Below are 25,871 nucleotides of genomic sequence, written 5' to 3' on the forward strand. Positions count from 1 at the left end.
GATAAGATATGTTATTACTGCGTATTAACTGCCCTAGTGGCAGCATGTAGAGGTTGAACAGAAGGGGTCCCAGGATCGATCCCTGGGGCACACCACAAGTCAAGGCCATGTAGTCTGAGACACAACTCCCAATTTCAACAAAATATTTCCTGTCTTCTAGATAAGACTTGAGCCAACTTAGGGCAGATCCAGAGATGCCAACCCAGTCTTGGAGTCTGTGCATAAGGATCCCATGATCAACAGTATCAAAGGCAGCACTCAGGTCTAGCAGGATTAAGACAGAGACTTTGCCATCATCAGTGTTCAGGCGGATGTCGTTGGTTACCTTGATAAGAGCAGTTTCTGTGCTATGATGGGGTCTAAAACCTGACTGGAAAACATCAAATGAATTGTTTAATAAGAGAAAATCAATGAGCTGTTGGTAGACAACTTTTTCAAGGACTTTTCCTAAAAATGGCAGATTAGAGATAGGTCTGTAATTATTCAGTACAGTGGGATCAAGACCGCTCTTCTTCAGGAGAGGTTTAATGACTGCAGTTTTTAAGGCCTCTGGAAATATTCCAGATTGAAGAGACATGTTAACTATTTGAGTAATTGATGGCAACACACTGTTCAGGACAGACTTTAGAAATCTAGTGGGTAACACATCAAGGCAGCATGTAGACGAGCTCAGACGGGTGATGGTCTCTTGGACAGTTTGGTCAGTGACAGGTATAAAGTGAGTCAGCTTAGAGTGAGTAGGTGGCCGTTCGATAGTTATATGTGTTGTGGAGTTGATGGCTTTTTTAATGCCCTGAACCTTGTCATCAAAGAATACAGCAAACTCATTACATTTAGGTGTGCAAACCAGTTCTATTGGTAGCTGGGTTGGAGGGTTAGTTAATCTGTTTACTGTTGTGAACAGGACACGAGAGTTGCTGCTGCAACTTCCAATGATTTCAGAGAAGTACCTTTCCCTTGTTCTGCATAAGATCTGGTTGTAAGCGTACAACTCCGCCTTATATATTCCATAATGAACCTGGAGTTTTGACTTGCGCCACTTTCGCTCGGCTCTGCGGCACTGTTGTTTCTGTGCCCTGACTAGATCATCATTCCTCCAGGGAGCTTTCTGTCTATGTTTTCTCAATTTAACCTTCATAGGGGCAATGGCATCCAGAACATTCAAGATGCTAGAAGTAACAGAATTCAGCATTTCATCAACATTGGCACCAGAGGCGTTTTCAGGGTTTATCATTTCTACAAACTGTGCACTAGTGCTCTCATTTATTTGTCTCCTTTGGACAACTGCAGGGCCAGGCGGTGGTTTGGGAGCAACAGACAGGTCAAAGAATACACAGAAATGATCAGAGAGGGCGACATCAACCACACTGACATTGTGAATATTAACCCCCTTTGTGATGAGCAGGTCCAGAGTGTGCCCTCTGCTGTGGGTGGGGCAACTCACATGCTGAATTAGATCAAAGGTTTCAAGGACACCATTGAGTTCTTTTGCACAGAAAGATCCACAGTTCATGCCGTGATCAAGTTTAATGGAAGCAGTGTGCTGGAAAACTCATATCATGAGCTTCATTGGTCCCAAGCTTCAAGCATAGTAGCTGTTTTGCTCAGCGTTTCTTGCATTTGTGGATGTTTGTTGTTTCATTGTCTGCCTGTGTCGTTGGCTCAAACGTTCTAATCCAATGACAGCTTGGCAGATGTGAGAGGTCCCAAACCAGCTAAATAAGATCCACTGCGGTGCATCAAAATGTGGTTGTAAGGAGATTTGGAGAGTGGGCAAAAATGTTTTCAAAATGAAAGAAAATGAAATGAATGAAGTAAAAATGTATGAAGACAAATAAATTGTCAGCTTTTGTTAACAATCTTTCACTAAATCACAATCCATTTTCTTAAAACATTTAATCCTTAAAAACACTTCAAACACACACAATTGTTTTTGTTGGAACCAATTTGTAACAAAAAATAATGTTTATTGCACATGATGCATGTTCCTGTCGTTTTTCGGTCATGCAGTTGTTCTGGCCCCCGGTTGGTTGGATGCATTTTGGGAGCTGCCATGTCTACTGGCATCTTTTTGGATTTATTCTGGAATATGTTTAATAGTAGGGGAAGAGCATCTAAATGCTTCATTGCAATGATTGTTAAATCTTTATTCGGAACGGACTGCTTGAATCAGCTCTTTTATGAACTTCTGTTGCTGACTGTGTCAGTGTGTCTGTCTGAGGTTGCTATGACTTTAGTTGTCCACCAGATGTCACCATGACTGAAGTCTTAAAGCTTTGAAGCTTTTTTGACACAATCCTTAACAAAGCCTAAGTGCTTCGTGAAGCTTCAGCTTCCCACCACTATTCAAGATAAAAAACTAAAATGAAAAAGCTCACGGGTTACAAAACACATTCTACAAGAGGAAACAGGAAACCATGTGACTAACAAGAAATTTCACCTGTCTGTAAGGTAAACAGCAGTCAAACATGAGGATTTATTGGATTTTTTTTGACAGAACAACAAAATCTGGTCAGTTTCTCATTGATGTTAACTAAACACAGTTTGTAAAAGTGTCTTTAAAAAGGAGATGAAAAGAAACCTTCAATTGTGAGTTAATTTGAGCATGTTTGGGACTTTTTCAGTCTTTCTCAACAATCAAATCTTTTCTGATTTGGATTTTTGCAATAATTACATGATGAAGATGAGGGCTGCAAGGTGGGGCAGTAGTTGGCGCTCTTGCCTCTCAGCAAGAGGGCCCTGGTTCAAGTCCAGGCGTAGGTTCTCTCGGGGTTTCCGGCTTCCTCCCACAGCCCAGAAACATGCTTGATTGCTTCATTAATGAGTATAAATTCTTAGGTGTGTGATTGTGGTCCTGCAACAAACTGGTGACCTGTCCAGGATGTACTTCGCCTTCAGTCAACAGTGAGTGGGTTTGGGTCAGGCAGCCCCATGATCCCATAAGTGCTAAAAATTGGGTCCAGAAAAAAAAGGGATGGATATTTTTTTTTGATATATGAAAAATAAAATGCAAAAAAATCAGAAAGGGTGCGAGAGGTAAAAAATTGTCATCCTTGTGCCCTAAAACAATTTTAGTACTGGTAAGTCATATTCCCCTCTAATGAATAAACACCTTTATAGGCAGATAGTCACTAAACACTTGTGTTGTAGCTCATTTGGTTCCAGTATCTTACTTCACAACACAACCTCATCCAGTTATTTTTTATATGTACAGACATCTGGTTTTGTATAAGGTATTTTTACAACTCTGAAATTTACATCGTGATTCCACAACCTTGCTTCACGTGTTGACCAACTGTTGCCTAGTTTGATAATTAATTTTCCCTTAAATTACATCCGCACAGGCCAGGAAAAACCCTAAAAAGAAAAAAGTTGATCCAAGTTAAATCACTTCAATTGGTAACACCAAATTGAATTAAGTTTATTCAACTTCATTTTTTATGGCTATCCAACTCAATTTGATAAGTTGATCTAACTTAGAAATTTTTTTACATTTGGTTTCTACAATTTAAATTGACACATTTTCCTAAAGTTTCAAACAATGGGCCTTGGATTTTCATATCAAAGACATGAATGACCCAGCAATGTCTTGCATTACAGGGCAGGAATTCGCATGTCGTGAACGCCGTCTTTAATATTGGGACATAGGATTTTTCTGCAGAAGGGGATTGGTCATCCTCTCCTAAACTCTCTGCACCATGAGTTAAACAAGTTTTAACTAAAACTGTAAAACAGCTAGACAAAATCCATGGACAAAAACCTAATCTGCCCACATAGGCAAAGAAAATGGTATCCCATAATTCCTTGCATTATGCTATTCACACACCAACTTGATAGTTAACTGTCAGACATGGTGTGCAACTCAAATGATTTTCAAACCAAGTAAAAAAAAAAAATAGTTTACAGCCCAAATACTATTATCGTGTACTATAAAAAGAAAGTTATGCCATAGATCAAGGGGTCGATAAAGGTTAAAAAAATTTAACAATGCCAAATCATTGATTTGCTGTGTATAATATGGAAATACCCCACATTCCATTTTTTGTTCAAAATCCAGCACAAGCAGGTTTAATAAGGGGGGGGGGGGGGATCTTTTCACAAAAACCTGATAGTTTTGGGGAAGAAAAAGGGTTGTTGAGCCAGTGCCATTATATTTTCCTGCTCAAGTGGCCTTTGATGGGTAAACCACATCAGTACTTTCAGTTTAGTATTTCAACTTTTTGTTCCGAAGTGGTCTGAAACTAAATAGGCATTTTAAGCCTTACATTGTCAGTTTCTACATCAGCCAGAAATATAGAAATGTTATTCCTTACAAGATGAACAAAGACCCAAATTTTGTGTAAGGTTTATTAGCTTGTAGAATCAATCCATCCTCAACCTACAATAAAACCGGATGTAGATTAAAGCAAGTTGGCTTCTGAATTCTAATCAAATCTGGTTTAGCCTTCAGTAGCCCTTCTGTCCTTTGGATCCAGTCTTGGAGGATCCACCTTGTTTGCCTCCATCTACACCCATGTGGTCAAAGATATCCTGGGTGTATTTGGCATCAGAACTGAAGTCCCGAGCTCGCTGGTAGCCGTTGCTGGTCTTGACCACGTGGGATGAAGGGTACAGAGGACGCTGCTCAACAGACCCAACAGGAACATGCTCAGAGGTCCAGGCTTCACGAGGGAAAGGACGGCTGGGCCCGAAGCTCAGGATTTCTGCAATGAAGTGAGCAATGGTGGCAAGCTGCTGGTCAAACAGGTTCCCCTCTGATCCAGAACCAACACTGGAACCACCAGTGCTGGTATAGCCAGAGTTATAACCAGCAGTTCCAAAGCCAGACCCAGATCTGGATCCAGAGCCTGATCCACTTTGACCTGAACAGAGAAGAGGTTACAGTCTGTGCAGTCAGCTTGGATCTGAACAGGTCAGGAGCTTCTTCTGGATACTTGCCTTGTTTAGCAGGAAGACAAGCTCCAATGCTGAAGAGGAGGAAGACCATCCAGGAGACCCTGTTCACATCAAGAACATCAGTAAACACAGGAACACAAAGCAACACACAACAAGCATGAATACTCACTTCACAACACACAAAGCCATGATGAGCAACTCTGAGCTGATGTCCACCAGGAGAGTCAAAGAGAAGGAGCTGAAGTGCTGCTGTTTGATGAAACTTCCAGTTTGGTGTTATAAATGCTCTGAGCTTCTGCTGATGTCTCACTGGACTCCACCTGATCTCATTACACTCATTACTGTCACCTGCTGCACAGAAGAATCCTTCTGTGTGGAGAGAACAGGACCTAAACCTTTTTTTTAATTCAATTGCAATACTTTATAAGAGTATATATTAAATGACAATACAGATGTCTTTACATAGGATGGAAGCAGCTCCAGTGGTCTCAGGGGAATAGCTAGTGTTCAGTTTGGGCATCAACTGGACCGTGAACCCCACCTTCAGGTCATTGAGTGTGTTTGTCAGATCAAATCAAAATCAATTTAAACACCACTTTTCAAAGGAACTCACAACACTTTACAGACTGAAAATATCTTTCAACATCTCTGATCCAATTTGAAGTTTGGCAACTGCTTTAACATGTGGTTTGATTTAAAAATATATAAAGTAAGTTGGAAGAACAAGACAGATTGGGAATATCGCAATGATAAAAAACTAAGGTTTATGTCATAAGCTGCGTTTCCATGACACATATTTGCAAAACTTTACTGAAATTCTAGAAATGGCAACAACAAAAAAACACCATTTGGAAATTACACAGTACCTATTAAATCATAGATGTTGATAAACACAAACCAATTTGCACTATAAGTCATTCAAAAAATGGCAACAGATGCAAACAATACTTTGATTTACAGCAGATCCATTTATATTTCTGACACGGCACTAGCGCTCATCATCATCATCTATCAAAGAAGACTTCGGCCTCTTATTCAGGCCATGGAGCGGCGAGCTCCTTACACGTGGAAACAGCTACAGATGAAGCCATTTTGATAAACAGTGGTTGAGGATTTTTATATAGGGGCTGCGGATCAAACACGCTCAACGTTTTGTTTTTCCATTAATATGATGTGAAATTTTTAATGCTGGTAAACATTCTCTATAGATTGAAAAAAATCTCAGGAAAAAACAAAATTAAAAGTTTCATCTGAATTCCTTCATTGCAGCACAGCAGTCTTTAGTTGTTGCCATGAAAAGGTAGTTTCGAAAATGACTTGATCACATAAACCACAGAGCGTCAGGGAAGCAGGTGACAGTAATGAGTGTAATGAGATCAGGTGGAGTCCAGTGAGACATCAGCAGAAGCTCAGAGCATTTATAACACCAAACTGGAAGTTTCATCAAACAGCAGCACTTCAGCTCCTTCTCTTTGACTCTCCTGGTGGACATCAGCTCAGAGTTACTCATCATGGCTTTGTGTGTTGTGAAGTGAGTCTTCATGCTTGTTGTGTGTTGCTTTGTGTTCCTGTGTTTACTGAGGTTCTTGATGTGAACAGGGTCTCCTGGATGGTCTTCCTCCTCTTCAGCATTGGAGCTTGTCTTCCTGCTAAACAAGGCAAGTATCCAGAAGAAGCTCCTAACCTGTTCAGATCCAAGCTGACTGCACAGCCTGTAACCTCTTCTCTGTTCAGGTCAAAGTGGATCAGGATTGGGGTCTGGATTTGGAACTGCTGGTCATAACTCTGGCTATACCAGCACTGGCGGTTCCAGATACTCCACTGGTTCCAGTGTTGGTTCTGGATCAGAAGGGAACCTGTTTGACCAGCAGCTTGCCACCATTGCTCGCTTCATTGCAGAAATCCTGAGCTTCGGGCCCAGCCGTCCTTTCCCTCGTGAAGCCTGGACCTCTGAGCATGTTCCTGTTGGGTCTGTTGAGCAGCGTCCTCTGTACCCTTCATCCCACGTGGTCAAGACCAGCAGCGGCTACCAGCGAGCTCGCGACTTCAGTTCTGATGCCAAATACACCCAGGATATCTTTGACCACATGGATGTAGATGGAGGCAAACAAGGTGGATCCTCCAAGACTGGATCCAAAGGACAGAAGGGCTACTGAAGTAAACCTCAGATTCCCTGAGAAATGGCAAACTGCCTTAATTTAAACACTTGGTCACTCTTACAGAGCAACTATGGCATCATTTCTTGAAATAAAATATTCTTGTATTACATGCTGATCATTGGGTATATATTAAACTGGATTAATTGCCTATAAATGAAGTTCTATTTGAAAGACTGGCCCACTGATACAAGAGCCATATCTGAGTGGGTCACAGTGGAACAATCTGCCCACGACAGTTTTGCTAATTTCAATTATTTGTATTGCACTTATAAAAGCCAAAGTGCTTAACATAAAATCGCAAACAAAATGATGCAATTAAAAACAAACAAAAGCATAAAATGAACAAGTCCCACTAGATACCCTCACTGGAGCCTGAGTAAAATTACTGACAGTTCTGGCAGACCTCAAAGAATAGGGGAGAGCATTCCAGAGTTTAGGACTTGCAAATGAAAAAGCTCCATCTCCCCGAGTCACCGAGTCCTGGGAATCGCTAAAAGAATTTGATCTTCAGACCTTAGGACTCGACATGGACGATAAACATGCAAAAGCTCAAAGATACTGAGGTGCCAGACCAGACATTTAAAAACCAAAAGTAGAATCTTAAAAGTAATTCTAAAAGGCAGCCAATGAAGTGGGCATAATATCTGTTACATGCTCACACCGTCTGGTCCCCTTTAACAGGTGGGCCGCTGAATTTTGAACCAGCTGGAGAGAGCGGAGCAGAGACTGATCTATACCCCTGTAGAGAGTTACAGTAGTCCAGTCTGGAAAAGATCAAAGCATGCATCACTTGTTGCAAAGCGTGAGGAGGAAGATATGGCTTGACTTTGCTAATTAACCTCAGGTGATTAAAAACAAGACTGAACTTTGACAAAAGTATAGCAATTGCAGCTTGTGAATGCTGCAGAGCATAATCCTTGGCTTAAGGAACAGCAGAATGTTTCCTCTCAGAACGAGGAACTTCAACTTAACCATATATGGCTTTTTTTTTCTTTTTTTTTTTTTAAACTAATTCCATTTGTAAGGTCACTAGGATGACTGGGGACCATTTTGTAGCAGGTTAAAAAGCCATATTTTCAAATGAAATTTCTGAAGTATTTTGAACATCAGCTCTTGTCACAGAACACACTGAACTGTCCAAATGGAGAATAACTGCAGACCACAGATGGGATAATCAGAACTGCAGCTGCGCTTATGCTTTTGAAACATCAATTTGACAATTCCACTCTACATGAAATCATGAATGCAAACTCACTCTGAAAAGCAACTAAATGGTGCAAAAAGACTTCTAGGTGAAAATGTATTAGAAGTTATAAAAAATATTGCCATGAAATAGTTAATCTGGATTTAAAATTAAAATTGTTTTAAAGTCAGATGGAATGGTCGACCCTTAAATGTTCTCACCAAACCTGGCTGTTTGCAAAACGTTTGGACATCCTGTGATCCAAAGGGAGTGTCTTGTATATCTGCAGACCCATGGGCCCATTGCATCTGCTGTGCCAGCGCCTGCATGACATGTCTCCGCCATTTTGGGAGTCAAAGATTTGTCGATGCTGGTCCTGTGTAGATCTTTTGTTTCCACTTAACTGTCTTTGATCATTTCCCTCAGTGTTGTCTGCTAGAAAGTAAAAAGCTGGAAGGTGTGCCGCAGATCTGAATCGACATCTGGTGTCTCTTCTTACAGAGCCCCCTAGCACCAACGCACAACGTCTTGGTTTGCGCACCGAAAGATTGGGTTATCAAAATGCAATCTTATATATTGCCTTAATACAATAATAATAATAAGAAGAAGAAACTTTATTTATATAGCACTTTTCGAAATCCAGATTAAAAAGTGCTGTACAATTAATATGAGACAAAATCAGTATTAAAAACAGTTTCCAGTATGGAGAAATAAAACCCAGCACAAATATGAAATGGTGATAGTGGTTAGAATCAATAAAATCGATAAATCAGTACAATCAATAAAATCAACAAAATCAATAAAATCTATGAAATCAATCAAATCAAATGTTTAGATTTAAGAACCAGTAAAATCATTAAAAGCACGCCTGTAGAGAAAGGTTTTTAAAAGAGATTTAAATACTGGTAGGGACCCAGCGAGCCTGATCTCTTCAGGGAGACTGTTCCAGAGTGTTGGGGCTCTTACAGCAAAGGCCCCGTCTCCCCTGGTCTTCAATCTAGATTGTGGGATTGTTAAAGGGCATTTTGCCGAAGATCTAAGATTGCGACCAGGTACGTAAGGAATGAGGAGATCAGCTATATATTTAGGGTGCTTTAAAAGCAATCATTAAAATCTTAAAATCTATTCTAAAACGGACTGTGAGCCAGTGCAAAGACACTAAAACTGGAGTGATGTGGTCTCTCATTCTGGTTCCAGTTATGAGTCTGGCGGCAGCATTTTGGACTAACTGGAGTTGATACACACTCTGCTGTGAAAGGCATGTGTAGAGTGCGTTACAAAAGTCAAAACGGGAAAAAATAAAAGCATGAATCACCATCTCAAGACATTTTTTTTATAGGAGAGGGGTTATCCTGTATAAACTATGTAGTTGCCAGAAACTAGATTTGACCACTGATTTAACATGTGTCTCCAAATTAAAATCGGTATCAAAAATCCCCCCCAGATTTCTGCAGCTTGAAGAAACATTGTTAGACAGAGACTCCGATTTCGAAGCCACACCATTTCGGGCCTCAACTGAACAAAAAATAATCACATCAGTTTTGTCCATATTCAACTGCAGAAAATTCTGGGCCATCCAGGTTTTAATATCAGCAATGCAACTATTGAGATTCTTTAAAAGACCATGGTCACCAGGTTTAAAAGATAAGTAAAGTTGAGTATCAGCGGCATAAAAATGAAAATTAAGGTAATGTTGGCGTACTATCTCCCCCAGTGGCAACATGTAAATTGAAAATAATAGAGGTCCTAGTACCGAACCCTGGGGAACGCCACATGTCATTTTCACCCTAGATGAGCAAGAATTGCCAATTAAAACATTAAAAAACCTGTCTGATAAATAAGAATAAACTAAAACTGTGCCAGAAAAACCAACCCAAGATTTTAGACGTAATAAAATGGAGTGGTCCACTGTATCAAATGCTGCACTGAGATCTAAAAGAACTAAAATTGGTATTTTTCCTGAGCCTGCAGCCATTAAAAGGTCATTCATCACTCTCAGCAAGGCAGTCTCTGTGCTGTGGTTGGCCTTAAAACCAGATTGAAGGGTCTCAAATAATTTATTTTTATTTAAAAAGGAAATTACCTGCTCAGCCACTCGCTTTTCCAGGATTTTAGCCAAAAAAGGCAGTTTTGAAATTGGTCTGTAATGCTCGAAGCAACTTGGATCCAGGGAGGGTATTTTCAATTGTGGCTGAATCACAGTAGCCTTAAAATCCTCTGGGACTGTGCCAGTTGAAAGAGATGTGTTCATTAAGAACAGTATGTGGGAATTCATTTAACAAAGCAATGAACATCAATAACCAGGGTTGAAAGTAACCGGTATGACCCAGCATAAGATCTGGTGGAGGTATGCTGTACCACAACCAGCTAGAAGAATATCAGTTGTTTCTGCTTAGTCTTTGCTGCTTTAACACTTATGCAAAAGCAGCTGCAGGCTGATTCCGCTAAAACTGTGAACAAGGCAGCACTCTATTCATTTTAGTGTCTGTGTGGTTTTCAGGTCTCATCTCTACATAATGTGATTTACATGCCTCTCTCTCTACCCTCACGTTATCCACTAATTCTGCCACTTCCCTAAACAAACCCATTGAGCACGTGTGTCTTATGGGGTACGTTTGATTTGTTGTCGTACACAGTCAAGAAGGCCTATTTTTGTACAAGTTGGAGGTTGGTTTGTTTGCAACGTTACAAGAACAACAATAAAAGATTCCTATAGTTTTCTGAACACTATTGTGACTAATAGTTCAAGATAAAACCTAATGCAATGGTTGCAGTGAAACATGCAGGGAAAAAAATTATGTTTAAACGTATTGAAAAAAGATAAATGCAGGGAAGATTGTTCAAGAGGAAGATGCAAGTGAGGATGAAGCTCTACAAGCTGAAATTAGTAGACAAGAAATAAATGAGAAAGGAGGTGCATTTATCAAGTTCTTTAGTACAATAATCAATTTTTAGTATTTTTTCACAAAGCCCCATCAACAGTTGTCTTCATAACCAAAATTTGTTCTTAACTGCATTTATCTACATTAGGGGTGTGGCGGTTCATTTCAACAAGGATTCAATTCATTTATTAATCCGTTGTTGTCGATATGATTCATAGTGGATGTTGGTTTATTTTGAACAATCTGATTCACCGACCTAAATTCGATCTTTAGCCAAAACCTCAACCAGTGTTACTCAGAGAAAAATAGCTGGTACTAAACACTGCAGCTGAAGTTTTCCAGATTCCTTGTCTTTCTTGCAAGATAATTAAGTGTAAATTGAACATGTGAACAAACGAATAGAACGTGATGGCAAATCCATTCACATTTTAGTTTCATGAAGTTGATCAAAATGGGTTCATATCCACTTGTTCCCTTTGGGATTCCAAATTCCAATATGTGTCACTTAAAAGACCAATTAAATGTGTAACCAAGGGCCTACCTGGTACAATTTGTTCTGTAGGCTGCCAATCTTCCCGCTTGACCACGGCGATTGATACTTGTTTTCTGTATCCCTGTCAAATAAATAGATTGATTGAGATGCTTGTATTTGGAGTTTCTCTGTCATAACAAACAGCAACGCATGTCCATATGGGTCTTCCAACACTGTCAAAGCAGAAATGATCTGTTCATCATCATCAATGCAGCATGATGATGATAAAGGCCAAACAAAGAGAATAATCTAGAAACAGGTATTGGCTGGTAAGCATACCCGTCTTTCCTGGCTGCCAGTTTGACACCCACCCAACTGAGCCATCCAGCCACAGTTGTAGAAAACGATTCAAATAGAGAAAAAGTAAAGTCCAGATGCCACGACTGCAAAAAAATGAATGAACTTTTTTTTTTTTAACTGCAGAAATCTTTACAACATCAGTCTTCATTTAGCCTACAGTCATTGCCATTGAATTGAGTGAGAATAATAGGGCTTCAACAGTAACTGGATAGCAGCATTAACCATGGATCTTCTGGGCAGCAGGTGACAGTAATGTGTGTAATGAGATTAGGTGGAGTCCAGTGAGACATCAGCAGAAGCTCAGAGCATTTATAACACCAAACTGGAAGTTTCATCAAACAGCAGCACTTCAGCTCCTTCTCTTTGACTCTTCTGGTGGACGTCAGCTCAGACTTGCTCATCATGGCTTTGTGTGTTGTGAAGTGAGTCTTCTTGCTTGTTGTGTGTTTCTTTGTGTTCCTGTGTTTACTGAGATTCTTGATGTGAACAGGGTCTCCTGGATGGTCTTCCTCCTCTTCAGCATTGGAGCTTGTCTTCCTGCTAAACAAGGCAAGCATCCAGAAGAAGCTCCTAACCTGTTCAGATCCAAGCTGACTGCACAGACTGTAACCTCTTCTCTGTTCAGGTCAAAGTGGATCAGGATCAGGCTCCAGGTCTGGGCCTGGGTCAGGATCTGGATCTGCTGGTTTTGGCTATACCAGCACTGGTGGTTCCAGTGTTGGTTCTGGATCAGAGGGGAACCTGTTTGACCAGCAGCTTGCCACCATTGCTCGCTTCATTGCAGAAATCCTGAGCTTCGGGCCCAGCCGTCCTTTCCCTCGTGAAGCCTGGACCTCTGAGCATGTTCCTGTTGGGTCTGTTGAGCAGCGTCCTCTGTACCCTTCATCCCACGTGGTCAAGACCAGCAACGGCTACCAGCGAGCTCGGGACTTCAGTTCTGATGCTAAATACACCCAGGATATCTTTGACCACATGGATGTAGATGGAGGCAAACAAGGTGGAGCCTCCAAGACTGGATCCAAAGGACAGAAGGGCTACTGAAGTAAACCTCAGATAACTGAAGGGAATGAAGCTAAAGGCTTGTAATTCTTTTGTTCCAGGTACAACTGAGTTTGCCAACAAATAAATTCATCTGACTAGAATCAATTGTGCTCTGTGTTTTGCCTCGTCTGTGGTTTTTAATTTTTAAATGGCTACTAATCCTGTACATTTTTTACAGGTTAAAAATGTCCATCCCATTCCAATTTTTTTAAATTGGAGTGTAAAACCAAATTGGGTTTAAAATTGTCAAAGTTTAAAACCATTTACAAAGAACTAGCATAGGACCTGAGGCTTTATTTAAAGCTTAATCACTTTCTGTTTGTATCGTAATTCCTGTCAGTCTTTAAGCCTGTCCATCGGGAAGGGGCTAAGAGCTGATCCATCTTTAAGATTACACCTTCCCTGTCTTCAGATGTGTCTGTGTATTTTTTAAACCTCTAAACTAATTACCTTTTTCAGTAATACCCAGTTTGTACCAAATGGTGCCACATAAATACACAGTCCTTTAAAAGAAAGCGTTACCCTGTTTTCTAGTTCCATGATAGAACTTGACCCTTTCAGCCTGGTCTTCTGGACATGCAGTACATTGACCTTCCTCCCCAGCATCGTGTCAACTAGCCTGGTACCTTTTTCCTGTCAAACATTTAACCCTTGTGCTATCTTAGATGACCCACCCTTTGACGTTTTCCCTACCATGATAAAGGTGGAAATAGTTCATGTAATCCATGGAAACCAGTGAAGATCACAAATGTTAAAAAAGTAACTGTCTAGTGGGTCTAGATGACCCAACTCCCAATGTTAAAGTGCCTAGGATAGCACAAGGGGTTAAGGTAGGGTTACTCCCGCCCACAACTCAGAGGCAAAATTCTGAGCTCCTGCTGCTCTGCAGAAAACGTCTTGACGACAAAGCATAATATCTAAATGACTACAGGTAATGATTTTACAATAAAACATTATTGGAGTGGTCTTTTTGGTCCATACAAAATATGGATGTGTGAATTTAAAGAAAATGTCATTTTAGTGTTTCCAAGGTCATTAGTTTGCCAGAATGGTCATCATATGTTATAACCAGCTTCTGGGAAAATAGCAGACATCAGACCAATAATTATTTTAGAACCACTAATGATGGAAAAATAATTCAACATTTAAAAAAAAAAGTACATGTAGGTAATGGATAAGTATTTTAATTTATTTGGAAATATTAGTTCAAAAGGATTGAAAACTAAATATCACTCTCCAAATGTATGTCCCAATCTTCTCACCACACATTATTATGGAAAACTAAATCTGTCATTGGCTCAGACCAGATTCTAAAAGCCAATAAAATCCACTGAAACATTTAAAAAAAATGTCTTTACTTCTAAAATCTTCTTTAAGTTGGGACAAACTACACAAAGACAGCCATTTCACATCTCACAAAGGTAAAGCTGTTGTTCATTTTGTAAAATTCTATATGAAAGTCTAAATTGTAAAATAACTTGATCACATGAACCGTGCATCTTCTGGGCAGCAGGTGACAGTAATGAGTGTAATGAGATCAGGTGGAGTCCATTGAGACATCAGCAGAAGCTCAGAGCATTTATAACACCAAACTGGAAGTTTCATCAAACAGCAGCACTTCAGCTCATTCTCTTTGTCTCTCCTGGTGGACGTCAGCTCAGAGTTGCTCATCATGGCTTTGTGTGTTGTGAAGTGAGTCTTCATGCTTGTTGTGTGTTGCTTTGTGTTCCTGTGTTTACTGAGGTTCTTGATGTGAACAGGGTCTCCTGGATGGTCTTCCTCCTCTTCAGCATTGGAGCTTGTCTTCCTGCTAAACAAGGCAAGTATCCAGAAGAAGCTCCTAACCTGTTCAGATCCAAGCTGGCTGCACAGACTATGACCTCTTCTCTGTTCAGGTCAAAGTGGATCAGGATCAGGCTCCAGGTCTGGATCAGGATCTGGGTCTGGATCTGCTGGTTTTGGCTATACCAGCACTGGTGGTTCCAGTGGCGGTTCTGGATCAGAGGGGAACCTGTTTGAACAGCAGCTTGCCACCATTGCTCGCTTCATTGCAGAAATCCTGAGCTTCGGGCCCAGCCGTCCTTTCCCTCGTGAAGCCTGGACCTCTGAGCATGTTCCTGTTGGGTCTGTTGAGCAGCGTCCTCTGTACCCTTCATCCCACGTGGTCAAGACCAGCAGCGGCTACCAGCGAGCTCGGGACTTCAGTTCTGATGCCAAATACACCCAGGATATCTTTGACCACATGGATGTAGATGGAGGCAATAAAGGTGGATCCTCCAAGACTGGATCCAAAGGACAGAAGGGCTACTGAGGTAAATGTCAGAGTTGCTGTAATTGGGAAAGATTATATAGTTTACTAATTTGTACTTTTTATTATTTTTGCAGGTGAATGATGGCAACAATTCTTTGACGTAATAAATTTTAGTCTAATACTTACTTTCCTGTGACTTTCAATGAAATACTTGATCTCAAACTACATAGACAATGTTGTATTTGGTAAATCTTAAAAAGAATTCACTCTCTAAACTACAGTCAAATTGCCACTGCACTGTGACCTAGATGAGTTTAAATTTCTTTTGTTTTTGTGTACTGAACTAGGCGGGTGTTAGTGTTTTTGGAGATAAAGCGGCGGCAGTCCACCAACCTACTCAAGTTGTACAGTAGCAGCATGGGCCGGGAGCCTGGCAATGACCAGACGTCAATCTGACGGTCCTTGGCACAGTAGGCCCAAATGGGGAGATGGCAATGTGCAAAACTGCTCTTGTGGGGTTTCAAACCCTGACCATAAACATGACAGTTTACCAGTGTAATGGCAGTTCATAGCAATCGTAACCAGCTTATAAATTTTTCAGGCAGTCTTCAAATTCCCTTATGTAAACTAGTTCTAAAAAAATTTGATTTCAACCAGTGAAATGTGTTCAGTTGAAGGTAGACTTTATTTCAAGCCCCAAGTTTTCCTTTAGTCTTTGAAATGTCCTTCAGGAAAGTCTACTCAAATTGATTTGAATAAACATCCCTTTTTTTTCACTTTAACTTTGGCCTCCAGATTACATTGCAGTGTCTAGCTCTTTTGGGAGTGTTATCAAATTTGAAGCCCAAGTTTAACTCTAGTTTAGGGGGGTATTAGAAGGGAAAAGTACATTTGTCTGGATTGAGTTCTGAATCTTCAGTTTGGTCTGCATTTGGACTGCAGTCTACAGAACATTTCTGCTCCAAAGCTTGTAAACATAACAGTCTCTAGCCTGGAATTACAAGGGTGGGGCAGAGCATACATTTTATTGAAGTCTTTGCAAACCTGTTTGGCATTCACTTATAAAAACTTTAAATGTTGCTGACCAATTTTGAATGCCTGTATCAAAATTACAAAACTGAAGGCATGCTGCAAGGCAGTTACTAAGGCAAGTTATGCTGAGTGTATTTTTGGGAAAACGGTGCAACAAGCAGTGCGCATCACATTAAGATTTTAATGAGCCAGCATTGATCCAAATTTGAATTAGTTCCCAATGTCTACATCCCAAAATCCCCAGCTATGGTGGCTTTTTGGGTTGTGTTGAGCATGGAACCTCTTCAGACCAAGTATGAGCTTAGTCCAAATGGGAACAAAAGGGGGGGGGGGGGATTAGAGGGTCTTAGTCCCAGACCAGGTGCAGATTTTTCCCAGATGGTCAGGGGACACTGGTTTACTTTTAGCCAAATGTTTCCGGTCTCCCTTACAGTTGCTAGAATTCTTGAGAAGCTGACAAATTTCAGAGCCAAGGAAATTCTTACCACGCATTAGCTTAAACATTTCTGTAGCTTTTATTCTGGGTCAGGGGTGTGAGAAAAAAAAAGTCAAATTTCCCCAAGTTGTTTGGAGACCAACCATGAATGTTTCCTAGACAAGCTACATTCACATATGTGTGTTGAGCCACTTTGTAAAATGGTCTGAACTTCAGTTTTCAAGTTCAAAAGCAATTAGTTTGACAAGTTTACTTCTGGCTCTAAAAACTGGGTGTTGGTAAAAACCCTTTAAATTTTGGCTGCCATTTAAACCCGGCACACTCTCTGCTTGTTTGGTTTACCACCTGAATGCAAATTTCCTGGTGAACTTTAGTCCAGTGAGAATAGCTTTAGAAATTGAAGACAATTTTAGGAAATACCAGCATCGCAAGAGTTTCAAGACTAAAATTTTATTATGCCTTCAAATACATGTTACCTGCAAAAGAGAGTTAAGTATTAGAACAGCAGTATTTTCCCACATTACAACAACTCTGACATCTACCTCAGTAGCCCTTCTGTCCTTTGGATCCAGTCTTGGAGGATCCACCTTGTTTGCCTCCATCTACATCCATGTGGTCAAAGATATCCTGGGTGTATTTGGCATCAGAACTGAAGTCCCGAGCTCGCTGGTAGCCACTGCTGGTCTTGACCACGTGGGATGAAGGGTACAGAGGACGCTGCTCAACAGACCCAACAGGAACATGCTCAGAGGTCCAGGCTTCACGAGGGAAAGGACGGCTGGGCCCGAAGCTCAGGATTTCTGCAATGAAGCGAGCAATGGTGGCAAGCTGCTGGTCAAACAGGTTCCCCTCTGATCCAGAACCGCCACTGGAACCACCAGTGCTGGTATAGCCAAAACCAGCAGATCCAGACCCAGACCCAGACCTGGAGCCTGATCCACTTTGACCTGAACAGAGAAGAGGTTACAGTCTGTGCAGTCAGTTTGGATCTGAACAGGTTAGGAGCTTCTTCTGGATACTTGCCTTGTTTAGCAGGAAGACAAGCTCCAATGCTGAAGAGGAGGAGGACTATCCAGGAGACCCTGTTCAAATCAAGAACCTCAGTAAACACAGGAACACAAAGAAACACACAACAAGCATGAAGACTCACTTCACAACACACAAAGCCATGATGAGCAACTCTGAGCTGACGTCCACCAGGAGAGTCAAAGAGAAGGAGCTGAAGTGCTGCTGTTTGATGAAACTTCCAGTTTGGTGTTATAAATACTCTGAGCTTCTGCTGATGTCTCACTGGACTCCACCTGATCTCATTACACTCATTACTGTCACCTGCTGCCCAGATTATCCATGGTTTATTTGAAAAAATCAGTGTGGTAACACAATTTGACCAATTTGTGTTTAGTTTGAGTAAAAGTACAAAGGAAATAAATCAAAGCCCTTTTTCTTACATTATATTTGGATAACATACAGATCAATGGTTTCAATGTTTGTCCCATAATCAGATATTAAAATCTCTGACTCATATTTTCAGCAGACTCCTGACTGACAAAACCACTTCCTGATTTCAGAGGCAACTGATCCCAGCTTCATGTCTTTTGTGCACAAAACGTCACAACTCTATTCTTTTCTGTGATTTTTTTTTTAACTTGTCCTGTCCAACAGCTGGGCAGACAGATGAGAGCTGAGGGCCTCTTGTGTTGGACATATTTTACTTTAACAAGAGGGGTTATTAATCTTCAGACAAACCAAAGGTATGTCTGAACTAGAAGGAGCTGCATTTCCAGAAGAAAATGCAGGGTTGAATGCTGTATTGCTGAATGAAAGCAGAAATATGATGAAAAAGCTGAACATTGTAAAAGTAGAATGTCTAAAATAGGTCAAACATTGTAGAAGGAGTTAGGCATGAAAGCTGAAATTGTTGAAAAAATAGCTGAACTGTCCTGGAAAATCCTGGAATATTTTGAAAAGTTAAAGGACCAAAAGTCAAAGGTGAACATTGTAAAAGTAGAATGACCAAAACAGGTCAAAATTTGTAGACGGAGTTAAGCATGAAAGCTGAAATTGTTGATAAAAATGGATGTACTGTTGAAAATTTGAAGATGATGCTAAAATGGCTAAAAGTGCTAGCATCAGCATCATCAACTGACTCAAAAAAACACTTTGTTTGAGAGTATCATATTGGCAAAAGCTACATGTTCTAAGTTGACAGAAAATCCACTTTTTTCAAAATGGCGGCTTTTCTATTAATTTTATCTCCATAGCAACCATTTTATGTTTGGGTCGCCTGGGGATGAGGAACAAATCGACATTAGTTTCAGACAAATCGGAAAAACTAAACCTTTGGACGTCCTTAGCAACGAAGTTTGTTTGCTAACCACGCCCACATTCCTTATATGTCCAGATCCAGTGAATTTCAATATGTTCAGTTCCAGCCATGGATTAAGTTTATTGCAATATTTGCTTTAGATTTTTTCATTAAATTGCAACCAAACAGTAGGTTGTGTCGACATCCCATAATGATTTCTAAACGTATTTTATAGTCCAAAGCCTTGTGATCATTTTAATGTTTGAACGGTGTCTCTAGCTACAAGTATGTTGAAGTTATAATGCTTGAAAGAAACAAAAGTTTTCAAGAATTCTCCATGTATTTAAATGAAGCAAAAATCTTGGAAAATCCTGGAATATCCTAGAATATCTTGAAAAGTTCAAGTATATGAAGGCCCGAGATTCATGGCTGAAAGGGATAAGCTATAAGAGTTGAACATTTCAATAGTAAACTGGTTAAAATAGGTTAAAAACTGAAGGTTAATATCGCCTCACATTTAGGCACAAAATGGCCGCCAAACTCCAGGTTGTATTGCCATCCCATAATAATTTCAAAACATATGTTGAAGTCCAAAGCCTTGTGAGCATTTCAATGTTTGAACAGTGTCTCTTGCTAAAAGCATGTTAAAGTTATAATGCTTGAAAGAAACAGAGGTTTTCAAGAATTTTCCATGTATTTAAATGAAGCAAAAGTCTTGGAAAATCCTGGAAAATCTTGGAATATCTTGAAAAGTTCAAAGATTTGAAAGACCAGAAGTAGTAGCTGAAAGGAATAAGCTGACAGGGTTGAACATTGTAATAGTAGAATGATTAAAGTAGGTGAAAGTTTGAAGAAGTTTAAAATGGCATCACATTTTGGCACAAAATGGCCACCAAACTCTAGGTGGTGTTGCCATCCCATAATAGTTTTGAGCGTTATATTGAAGTCCAAAGCCTTGCGAACATTTCAATGTTTGAACGGTGTCTCTAGCTGAAAGCATGTTGAAGTTACAATGGTTAAAACAAAAAAGGTTTTCAAGGATCATCCTTGTATTTAAATGGAGCAAAAATCCTGGAATATCTTAAAAAGTTCAATGATTTGAATGACCAAAAGTCATAGCTGGAATAAGTTGAAAGGGTAGAAAATTTTAAAAGTTAAATGGATAAAAAATTTTGAAGTGTCCAAACCGGGTTTCGAACCGGCACCTCGTGCACCATAACTTCCCAATGCATTTTAATAGGGTAAAAATTCCCAGAAAAACTGGAATATCTTAAAAAGTACAAGGATTAGAAGTACCAAAAGTCATAGCAGTAATTAGCTGAAAGAGCTGAACATTTTAAAAGTTGAATGGTAAAAATCGGTTAAAAATTGTAGAAGGAGTTAAGTGCCGAAAAACGGCGGAAGATAGCAGAAGAGGAAAACAAAGGGTTGAATGCTTTACAGCATTCAACCAATAAACCCCTTTTGTAATTGAGGCCAAACTTTAATAATTTCAATCATGTTTGAAAATCTTGGGTGTTGGACCGGACGGAAAAGGAAAGAGGGGAAGAAGAGAGAGGGACGTTAGAGAGAGCGGGGGTAGGAGGGTGATAATAGGAGGGGAAGGGGGGTAAGACCATGAAGCAGCATAAAGCAACAAGTTTACTGGTTGTTAATCATTATGGTAAGGTTCAAATGTAGTACAAAAAGGGCGGGGCCTGTCCACACACACACTCAAATGTTATAAACACACCTGCTAGCTGCAAAAATGTCCACCTGTCGACATGTACACAAAACAGATAGTGTTCACACGCATACTTATGCATTAAAACCAACTAGTGTGAAATATTTCAGTCATTCAGTCATGCAAACTGTTAGTGCAAAGGTGAGCTAACACCTGTGCTCAAGTGAGTGTTTATGTTCTTCTAAAATGGATGGTGGAACGTGAAAAGAAGGAGGGAGAGTGCCCAGCCACCCCCACACCAAGACGCAGCAGAAGCAGCAGCCATAATCCCCCCAACGCCACACGGGAACCAGCAGGGAACAACCGCCGCCCGGGCGACCAAGCCCGCCACCCAGGCCAGGGCTAGCAGGACCGCCGCAAGGCCCCCAGAGCCAGAGAGCAGGGAGGTGATATTTTATTTTTAATTTGTTGATTAGCAGAGACACTCAAATGTAAATGAAAACTGATTCGAGGGAAATAGAGTTCTTCTCTGATAATTGGCTCTTGCGGCTCTGCCCCCCAACTCATAAATGGCTCTGTATTTAGGATTTGTTTTGTTTTTTATTTTGGACCTACTCTTTTTTTATATTTAGAATTTAAAAAAAGGGGTACATAGATATAGATTTAACCACGTAGAACAGAACAGAACGACCTCTTCTGCCTTTATTTTACTGCTATTTTTGCACCGCATACAAATGAATTGTAAAATATACATTTTCAAAAGAAAATGAATCTATCAATTGCAAATTTTCAAAAGTGCCTATATTATAGGGTCATTCTCAAAATATTCCAAAAGTAGTGACAGTAGAAGACGAATGAGTGTTCAGTTTTTGAGAAGATCCTTTTGGAAGGAACAGATGTTGCCACAGTACAGTCTCCCCTCCATCTCCTTCACCTGTTGAGGCTAAATGAATCAAATCAAAGTTCTGCCTTCAGCAGAGCATCAGCTCTCAGAGATGCATCTTTTCTGCACGACTGACATTTAAAAACATCTCCAGCTGTGAAATCTGCCAGCGCAGTTTAGGTGACCTGGAGGTCCACTATTTGGTTCTAGGAGAGATTAGACTTCTGTTAAAGTTCAAGCTGCAGAACAGAACTTCCAGGAACTGACTGTTGCTGAATTTAGCTTAACGTTCGATCATGTTTTGGTTTGTGTGTGCAAAACCAGAAAAACAGGTCTTCCAAGCATCATGAATCCTGAGTAAAAACTGTTTATGAAAATTCTGCGATTTTAGTTTTTGAATTCACCTAATGGGATTCGGCCTGTTGGCGAACAATGTATATATTTTTATTCAACCATGGTCCAGGTAAATTCTCAATTCTGATTGGCAGCTGGGTGTGCATGAAAAAGGTGTAATGTACAGTGACCGTGCACACCTAAAAAGTTCCAGTCCCATAGCTTAAGTGTTCTGTATCGCTGCGCTGGCTTCTTTAAATCAAATTTTAGCTTCATCTGGACAAAAATTAGTAAGGTGACCGTTCTGAACTGATGCTTTTACCTATCAGCATACCGTTTTGCCGCTGCAGTTAAACCATGCAAGAAATTGTCCGCTTGTGAAAAAGTGAACAAAAAGCTAAACACCGTTTAAGTGACCAAGGTACAAGCGGGAGTGGCCTTTGAAGTGATCAGTATAGCAATTGACGCTCTTCCCGGAAACAGTCCTCTGCGTCGGAACACAATAGGTGAAATTATCAGGGCTATTAAGGACATTTTAATAACGTTTTCAAAAGGTTCTGCCAAGAGCATTTAAGACCTTTTTACTACCCGGTCTTAAAATATGTAAACTAGTCCTAAATTACCCAAATGGACCATCTGCTCAAGTGATGTGTTTTTACAGCTGGAAATTGTTTCAGGCATTAAATGCTCAGAGACAACATTTCAGCTGCAGTTTAGTGGCAAGTTTTATAAGCTTTAACATCCTCAAATCAGGTTGAGACAAGATACTTCATCATAACCTGTACCCCCCCCCCCCCCCCCAGCTCCTGAAGGATGTGTTATCTGAAAGGGACAACTCTTCCTAAATTTAGAAACTGGTTACACCATTAAAAGTGCATCCAAGTTCTTAATGATCAATTCTAGTCAAACTAGAATTAAGGTGCCAAATACAAGAACAAAACAATTAGTGTCAAATCATGTTTATTATGTCCAAGAAGATTGATGCCTCAGTTCACCTGCAAAAAGAAAAAGAAATTAAACCATGAACCATTTTTAGGCCATCAATGATTCTGATGTTTACCTCAGTAGCCCTTCTGTCCTTTAGATCCAGTCTTGGAGGATCCACCTTGTTTGCCTCCATCTACACCCATGTGGTCAAAGATATCCTGGGTGTATTTGGCATCAGAACTGAAGTCCCGAGCTCGCTGGTAGCCGCTGCTGGTCTTGACCACGTGGGATGAAGGGTACAGAGGACGCTGCTCAACAGACCCAACAGGAACATGCTCAGAGGTCCAGGCTTCACGAGGGAAAGGACGGCTGGGCCCGAAGCTCAGGATTTCTGCAATGAAGCGAGCAATGGTGGCAAGCTGCTGGTCAAACAGGTTCCCCTCTGATCCAGAACCACCACTGGAACCACCAGTGCTGGTATAGCCAAAACCAGCAGATCCAACGCCAGACCCAGATCCACTTTGACCTGAACAGAGAAGAGGTTACAGTCTGTAGTCAGTTTGGATCTGAACAGGTTAGGAGCTTCTTCTGGATACTTGCCTTGTTTAGCAGGAAGACAAGCTCCAATGCTGAAGAGGAGGAAGACCATCCAGGAGACCCTGTTCACATCAAGAACCTCAGTAAATACAGGAACACAAAGCAACACACAACAAGCAAGAAGACTCACTTCACAACACACAAAGCCATGATGAGCAAGTCTGAGCTGACGTCCACCAGGAGAGTCAAAGAGAAGGAGCTGAAGTGCTGCTGTTTGATGAAACTTCCAGGTTGGTGTTATAAATGCTCTGAGCTTCTGCTGATGTCTCACTGGACTCCACCTGATCTCATTACACTCATTACTGTCACCTGCTGCCCAGAAGATCCATAGTTCATGTGATCAAGTTATTTTACATTTTAGACTTTCATATAGAATTTTACAAAATGAACAACAGCTTTACCTTTGTGAGATGTGAAATGGCTGTCTTTGTGTAGTTTGTCCCAACTTAAAGAAGATTTTAGAAGTAAAGACATTTTTTTAAATGTTTCAGTGGATTTTATTGGCTTTTAGAATCTGGTCTGAGCCAATGACAGATTTAGTTTTCCATAATAATGTGTGGTGAGGAGATTGGGACATACATTTGGAGAGTGATATTTAGTTTTCAATCCTTTTGATCTAATGTCTCCAAATAAAGTAAGATACTTATCCATCACCTACATGTACTATTTTTTTAAATATTGAATTATTTTTCCATTGTTAGTGGATCTCCTAAAATAATTATTGGTCTGATGTCTGCTATTTTCCCAGAAGCTGGTTATAACATATGATGACCATTCTGGCAAACTAATGACCTTGGAAACACTTAAATGACATTTTCTTTAAATTCACACATCCATATTTTTTATGGACCAAAAAGACCACTCCAATAATATGTTTTATTGTAAAATCATTACCTGTAGTCATTTAGATATGATTATGGTTTGTCGCTTTTAAGATGTTTTCTGCAGAGCAGCAGGAGCTCAGAATTTTGCCTCTGAGTTGTGGGCGGGAGTAACCCTACCTTTAAATCCTAGGCTTTCCAGCTGAACTGTTATAGACCAGAAGGACGCTCAGATGAAGAAAACAGACGTAAATACATCTGTGTGAAAGGATGCATCAGAATTGAAGCTGAGACTTTGGCCCACCTATGGCAGCTGCCACGTTCCAAACCAGAAATGTTTCAATCCGTGGGTTTTCATCTGCTCCAACAAGATTTGAACAAATACACCAAATGGCACTTTAAGTCTTTAATTCTTTTAAATGTTCTCCATTAGAAAAATGCGACATGTTAAAAACAAATATCAATAGATTAGGTCTTAGCCACAAGGGGGGGTCCAACAAAAGGTCTGTTAGGAGTGATTAGAAACAGAATAGTTAGAAACTCCCTTTTACATTTTATTATACTAACTTTTACCTTTTATCACATTATAGGCTTAAACACGATTCACTATGTATTATCATCTCAAAATTATATTACACTCCAGACAGAGCACAACCAAGACTATTGTCTCGCAAACATTCCTTTAACATCCTCCCTTTTCATCTTTGTGTGTTCTGGTGTATGCGTTCTGGCAAATGTCTGTGATAACCCCAGAGAGATCTGACACTTTAGGTGCTCTGACCTTCGAACATCTAGCCGGCAACAGTCTGTGGGTGAGTTTTTCACACCATGATCCATCGAATGAGGTCCTGAATATGCAAATACAAGGTATATATGCCAAGTCCTCTTTTGTTCGGACTTTGAATGCACCATGTTCATATGTCTGCAACCCTGCGTACAAATCTGTGGTCTTTGTGCGGAGTAAACCTAAAAAAGTTAAGTTACTATCTCTGAGTCATTATTCATTATTTCTGTGCGCAAGAAACTGACGGGGTTACGAACTAATACAATACAGTCCTTTCTAGACAATTCAGTTTCTTCACAAGGTCTCATTATGCTGGTCCCAAGCCCGGCTAAATACAGATCTATGATATCCATATCAGATTGGTCGAGGCCCAGATTAACCGCCATCTGTGCTGTTCACCAACAGGATGCCGGTGGAAATTGTGCTGTTGGCCAAAGGAGAGATAAGGTGTAAGAGGGTGAAGAGGAAATTGTTTGGTGTTGGACTAAGATTAGGGGCTTCAAATGTAGAACTGACAGGAAAAGCAGGCTAGTTGACATGATGCTTGGGAGGAAGGTCGATGTACTACATGTCCAGAAGACCAGACTGAAAGGTTTAAGTTCTATCATGGTGGAGATAGAGATAACAGTTTACTTTAGCGGTGGAGGTTTAAAAAAAATAAACTGACTCCACTCTGACTCCACAATTTCACTCTGACTCCACAATCATTATAGGAGGAGACGTCAATCTGATTCTGGATCCTGAACTTGACAGACTCAGCACAGCAGCAAATCAGCGCACATGGCAGTCTGCAAGTATTCTAAAGCAGTACATGAATGATCTGGGTCTCTGCGACGCTTGGCGCTC

The 25,871-nt window shown here is 40.4% G+C and overlaps 3 protein-coding genes across 11 annotated transcripts in view; 2 read left to right on the top strand and 1 right to left on the bottom strand.

Annotated features, from left to right (window-relative positions):
- LOC101167653 overlaps positions 1-23,729 on the bottom strand; it is a 37,774-nt gene extending 14,045 nt beyond the window's left edge. Inside the window, exons 1-4 of one of the 8 annotated variants that reach the window (XM_023949252.1) lie at positions 23,551-23,661; positions 23,424-23,482; positions 17,591-17,659; positions 4,330-4,781 (exon numbers count right to left, since the gene is read on the bottom strand). In XM_023949252.1, coding sequence (XP_023805020.1) covers positions 4,447-4,781; positions 17,591-17,659; positions 23,424-23,482; positions 23,551-23,570 — 483 coding nt within the window. In that variant the 5' untranslated portion in view covers positions 23,571-23,661 and the 3' untranslated portion in view covers positions 4,330-4,446. Of the gene's footprint in view, positions 1-4,329; positions 4,863-4,938; positions 4,998-5,065; positions 5,177-17,146; positions 17,189-17,254; positions 17,660-17,735; positions 17,795-17,862; positions 17,978-22,839; positions 22,892-22,956; positions 23,350-23,423; positions 23,483-23,550 lie in introns of those variants that run through there. The other 7 variants (XM_023949251.1, XM_020712281.1, XM_011487861.1 and 4 more) reach the window with 7 other exon arrangements.
- LOC101169148 (YEATS domain-containing protein 2-like) lies at positions 6,347-13,098 on the top strand. 2 transcript variants are annotated; one of them, XM_020712283.2, is made up of 4 exons: positions 6,347-6,427; positions 6,496-6,554; positions 6,631-6,720; positions 12,662-13,098. In XM_020712283.2, the coding sequence occupies exons 1-4, from the start codon at positions 6,408-6,410 to the stop codon at positions 12,991-12,993; spliced, it is 501 nt and encodes a 166-aa protein (XP_020567942.1). In that variant the 5' UTR covers positions 6,347-6,407; the 3' UTR covers positions 12,994-13,098. The 2 variants fall into 2 exon arrangements, with proteins under 2 accessions (XP_020567942.1, XP_004080181.1); XM_004080133.2 differs by lacking the exons at positions 6,347-6,427; positions 6,496-6,554; positions 6,631-6,720 and adding exons at positions 12,252-12,374; positions 12,443-12,501 and having other exon boundaries at positions 12,578-13,098.
- Positions 14,563-16,004, top strand: LOC101170223 (YEATS domain-containing protein 2). The gene is made up of 4 exons (XM_023949255.1): positions 14,563-14,685; positions 14,754-14,812; positions 14,889-15,305; positions 15,379-16,004. Exons 1-3 carry the CDS (start codon positions 14,666-14,668, stop codon positions 15,302-15,304), a joined length of 495 nt encoding a protein of 164 aa, XP_023805023.1. The 5' UTR covers positions 14,563-14,665; the 3' UTR covers position 15,305; positions 15,379-16,004.
- Positions 23,730-25,871: the final 2,142 nt, after the last annotated feature.

Source organism: Oryzias latipes, chromosome 19 (genome assembly GCF_002234675.1).
Source record: "Oryzias latipes chromosome 19, ASM223467v1".
Taxonomy (NCBI): Eukaryota; Metazoa; Chordata; class Actinopteri; order Beloniformes; family Adrianichthyidae; genus Oryzias; species Oryzias latipes.